At 33.2% G+C, this 5,060-nt stretch overlaps 1 protein-coding gene across 1 annotated transcript in view; it reads right to left on the minus strand.

Moving 5' to 3' along the window:
• The window catches only part of LOC118733504 (acetylcholine receptor subunit alpha-like), a gene marked incomplete at both ends in the record, with an annotated part of 96,048 nt that overhangs the window by 79,909 nt on the left and 11,079 nt on the right, over positions 1–5,060 (minus strand). Inside the window, 1 exon segment of the mRNA XM_036462911.1 lies at positions 3,932–4,047. Coding sequence (XP_036318804.1) covers positions 3,932–4,047 — 116 coding nt within the window.

Raw genomic sequence — 5,060 nt, forward strand, 5'->3', positions numbered from 1 at the left:
ACGTATGCACATCAGCTTAAAACAAATATGAAACTACGAACCTAAAAAAAAGGTGGAACAGAAAAAAATAGTGCAACACATGTGAGCAACGCATAGAAAAGCATGCACGCCGCACACACAAAAGCCTTCACAAACGCCTCAAAAATGCCACTGCAGTAGTTCAAACAACAAAGAGAGCAGCTGACACCTTAGCTGCTACATACTTGCATACATACTCTCATAAATGCGTGAGTGCTTGTTGGCTTTTGTCACGCCAAAGGCTTTTTGCAAGCAACTTTTTTATATTCGCCTTTTTAATAGTAGTTCTTTACATCGCTTCTGGCATCATGGCAGTTAGGAAAATGGAGCGTGCAGTAAAGACAAAAGTTAGAAAAGACAAAGTAAAAAAAAAGAATAAAAAATAAAAAAAAAACAAACAAAGACCAAAAGTTAAAAGGCGTTGCAAAAATGTGAGCTAAGTTGAGTTGTTAACTGAAATTTTGATGGTTATGAAAAGTGCATAGTTTTCTTGGCACTCGTAGCAGCTACTATTTTCTTTTACTCATAGTTGGCAATGTGTGGGCTCATGGCTTTTGTGACACATGAAGGCATACCTTTATTGAGTTTTTTTTTCATGAGGCAAGGTCTATAGCTTTATAATCTTTTGGGAAATAAGTATGTTTGCAGTTATGTATGTGTGCTTGTCTTCTCACACATTAATATTTTTTTCTGTAAGAAACTGTTTTTTTTTCCTTTTACTTTTTTCTTATTCGCATTCATACACAATCTTTATACGCACGTTTTTTGCTTGATGGCAAAGCAGCACGTGACATTGTGTCATCATCGTTGTAGCCATGTTTTGGGCGCACAATGCGATAGTCACTTAATAAAAGGTCGCCTACTTTTTACAGGCCTTAGTTTATTGCCATGTCGACTGACTGTCCACGTGTTTCCCTTGAGTGTAATTGTGACGAAGACAAACTGTCTTAATATTTCCTATGTAGTTATGCACGTACATACATATATTTATACTACGTAAATACATGTATTCATGCGTTAGGGGATAAAACATATGTCGTACATAAACTGCCCAGGGATGTCTTGTTACGAGGCAAATGGCAATTTGCATTGTCAAATTTATGCTGCCAACTCAATACGCACATACACACATCTTCGTTAACATCTTAGGAAGAGAGCAATGTCAAACATACATGTACATTAGACTGCATCACAAAAAAAAAGTTGCGGTTATTCCGCCGGGATTACAAAATTTATTATATTTTACGACGTCCACCAAAATATTTCGGAAAAATATTAAGATTTACGTGAGCTGGACCGATTTGAAAATACCTTCAAAAATTTAGTTTTTATATGAATAAAAATAGTTTTTTGAAAGAACTTTTTGAAAAAAGTCACCTCAGATGACAAAACAGATTAAGCTTAAAAAATGGCATAAAAATATTTAAAAATCTTTTTAACAGAATCGTAATACGCTTTTTTTTACTTTTTTCAAAGATTGATTTACGAAAAACTGAATAACTAGGCCAAAACTATTCGGATTTAGACTTATGGGATCTCAGTAGAAAGGTATTTTCCCACTATTTTTATTCCTGTCCAAAAAAAAAAATCATTCGTGTCTAATTTTTTTTTTTTTCAAATACCAACACATCTTAATTCAACTTTGAATGATGTTCGTTCATCATACTTTTCTCTTTCATCCTTTGAATGAGTTTATTAGCAAAGAAGTAAAAAGGGTGAGAAAATACCAATGATACCTCACAAGTCTATATCGGAGTAGTTTAGGTTCAGTTATTGAAGTTTTTCTTATATCAATCTTTGAAGAAAGTTAAAAAACAGCATCAAAAATCTCAAAATTATGATTCCGTTAAACATTTTAAACAAATTTTTAAAAATATTTTTATGCAAATTTTTTAAGCTTAAACCGTTTTGTCGTGTGAGGGGATTTAAAAAAAAACAAAAAAAACAAAAAATGTACGAAACTATTTTTATTCATACAACACTCCATTTTTGCAGGTATTTTCAAATCGGTCCAGGTCATGTGTATCTTAGTATTTTTCCGAAATATATTCCAATGGACACACAGTACCGATTCTTTTTTTTGTATGGGGAATGATGCAGTCTAATGTACAGAGATAATCATTTGGAAAAACACAGAAGAGCATATGTAGTTGCAATAAAAAATGTTAATTTTTTGTCACTTTAATATTTAAGGACACCTTCATAAATAGCACTATAATCAACTACTTCGCTAGTGAATACAAATTTTAAGGAAAAAGGAGACGATCGCAGCCACGAATCATCTACTTTGGCTAGTCTCTTAACTTTTCTATGTATGTATGTATGTAGTAAATTGTTCCTAATTTATAAGCACCTCATTTTGAATAATTTGAAATATTACCCATTGGGATACTTATCTTCTTCTTAGTAATAAAAAAAAACATTGGCTTGTTAACAGGGGAAGGTTTGCATAAAAAAATTTACTTGGTGCACAGTGTTTAAAATTCACATTTTTTTTGTCTCCATAAATAAAAAGAATACCTAGGATCTTCCAAAAAAGTTTTAAATTGTAATTTTACCTGAAAACAGGATGTATTGAACTTTAAAAAAATTTTTTAAGATATATTTTCGCCATTCTTGGGTCAAGGAATCCATTTTCCACACTATATAGCTTGGATTAAGTTATAAATTACTAAAAATCATATTATTAATTATATATGCCTTACAGGAAAAAATTCGCCTATATTCGGCAACAAAACTTTTTTAACATATATAATTTTAGGTGACTTTCACTTCTAAATAAATGGGGTTTGAGTAGAGGCAAGATAATCGAGGAGGATTCTGCTGGATTCTAAACTGATTGGCCTGAAATGAACTGCGTTGCGGAATTGGGATAATTTTTTGAAATTATTTACGCCCTCTCTCGTTTCGAACTTCTAAGTGGAAGTGCTAGGGGCACCTGAAGGCTATTAAAAAACAAACAGTGTAACTAGGAGCAAGTACAATTAGCATACGTTTCCACAGATAACCAAGCATTTTTGGAAACGGCACCATCAATAATAAAAACTGTAATTAGTCACGGATTACACCGAAACAATGGATGTGTCACTCGTCTTAGTACCCGGCCCTAGGAATAACAAGAGGTCTGTCAAATTTGCTAAGTCTGGATCAGAGTTGGAAGCCGAGCCAACAAACTGTCTGGCCGCAGTAGCAACTCTCACGAATCACATCCTAAAACCTATAACACAAAAGGAACACCTATTCCCAATAGTAAAAATCAAAAACGTAAAACCTTCTAAGAGCTAAAAAAATCGTCGGATTAACAGCCACGATCACTGGACACTGGAACATACAGCTAGAATGGGATCCACGTACAACCCTAGTTGTTGCAGCTGTAAACTCAAAGAGATTAGCATTGCCGCGTCGCCTCCGAAAAGCGGATGACGCTTATATGTATGCAGGAATACGCTCTGTGTTTTGTGATTGCGGTGCACGCGCTATAGAAAAAAATGTGGATATTTGTCAAACCAGTAATCGAATCTGGGCCCACCAAGTAGTAGAACACTCCTCACACCACTTGGCTATGGCCAGCCATTGCTGAGTGAGATATTCACTACATTTCTGACGGTAGTAAGTGAGAAGAGCAGCTTTTGTTTTAGTTACGTTCGACTCAGAGTGCTAAGCGAATTTACTTTGGTTTTTAGCTGCCGATAAGAAGAGGTAGATGAAAAACTACATAAAGTGAATTTTATGAAGTCATTTGCAATTAATAAAGAAAATATCGTTTAGCTGGTGTAGTTATTTTTGAGCTTAAAATAAATGTTTGCTTAGATATAAGATTTACATTTACTTTTAGACAGTTTCCCCGAAGATTTTGATATTTTATGCAACATATGAATAGCTAAAATAACAAATATGTAAGTGGATAACTTACCGCACTGCAGGAACTTCTAATATATCCCATTCGACTGATGTGTAAAATTCTGATAAGTCCACACCAACTTCTACAACATTTGTGCCGTTGAGTTCGTCGATATGCCGAAGATCCACCTGCGAAGTAAATAAAGAAGAAATAGTGAATATAGAACAAGTTTAAAATGAAAAATGATAAAACGAATATTTATATACATATTTTTTTTATTGAAATGAAGATAATACATATTTTTTAAATAGCTCTTCACAGCTTCCAAATGTTGCCACATATGCATGCCATTTGGTTTAATGAGTAAACAAGTAATTTTTGTAAAAAATTGAAGTGGTGGACAATACATAATTTTATTTATTTCAGTTCAATTTACCGCGTTTTTGTTTGAACTTTACTTTTTTTAACAAAGACGGCCCTAGAGTATAAGTTTGATATTTCAAACTTTGGTATAGATTCTTAAAACAAATCTAAAAGTTAACTACTGCCACATGTTAAATTTGATGCAAAATTATTATTTTCTAAATTACTCATACGCCAAGAATATCTAGCCGATTAAAACTCGTACACGCAGCAGTACATATTAGTAAATGTTTTTTTGTATTTGCACTGCGTACTTAATCTATGTATTTTACTAATATTTATCTCATTTCCATTGCACCAAGCTTTTCCTCGTTTCACTTCTATTTTTTTGAAATGTCTTTGCGCTGAACTTTTGCTCCGCTTGTGTAATTCTAGAACGCATTAGTACCAGGAAATGCTGTTGGCTAAACACGATTACGGAAGTCAACTGCGGATGAGTTGCTTACAGAAACGTGTTTAACTAAAGTTAATGGATAAAGAAGAGAAACGAAAATATTAGGAAAAAGTTAAATAAGTACAAATTCTGAACACTAAAAGAGGGACGTGCGGTTTGAGTAGTTCAACTTTTCAGAGCTGCGATTGAAAGCTCAACGCAGGTCTGGACAATTTTTGGAAATAAATATTTTTAAAAACAAATATTTTTAGAGGTATAAATAAAATGACGACTGACTTGAAATCCACACATTTGCGTACAAACTATGTATACTTTCACGTTTGCATATTAAGAGAACTTTTTAACAATAGTTTTTTTAGCTAGTTTAACTGATTGTAATTAAAG

The sequence above is a fragment of the Rhagoletis pomonella genome, unplaced genomic scaffold (genome assembly GCF_013731165.1).
Source record: "Rhagoletis pomonella isolate Grant_MI unplaced genomic scaffold, Rhpom_1.0 Rhpom_scaffold_00002, whole genome shotgun sequence".
Classification (NCBI taxonomy): domain Eukaryota; kingdom Metazoa; phylum Arthropoda; class Insecta; order Diptera; family Tephritidae; genus Rhagoletis; species Rhagoletis pomonella.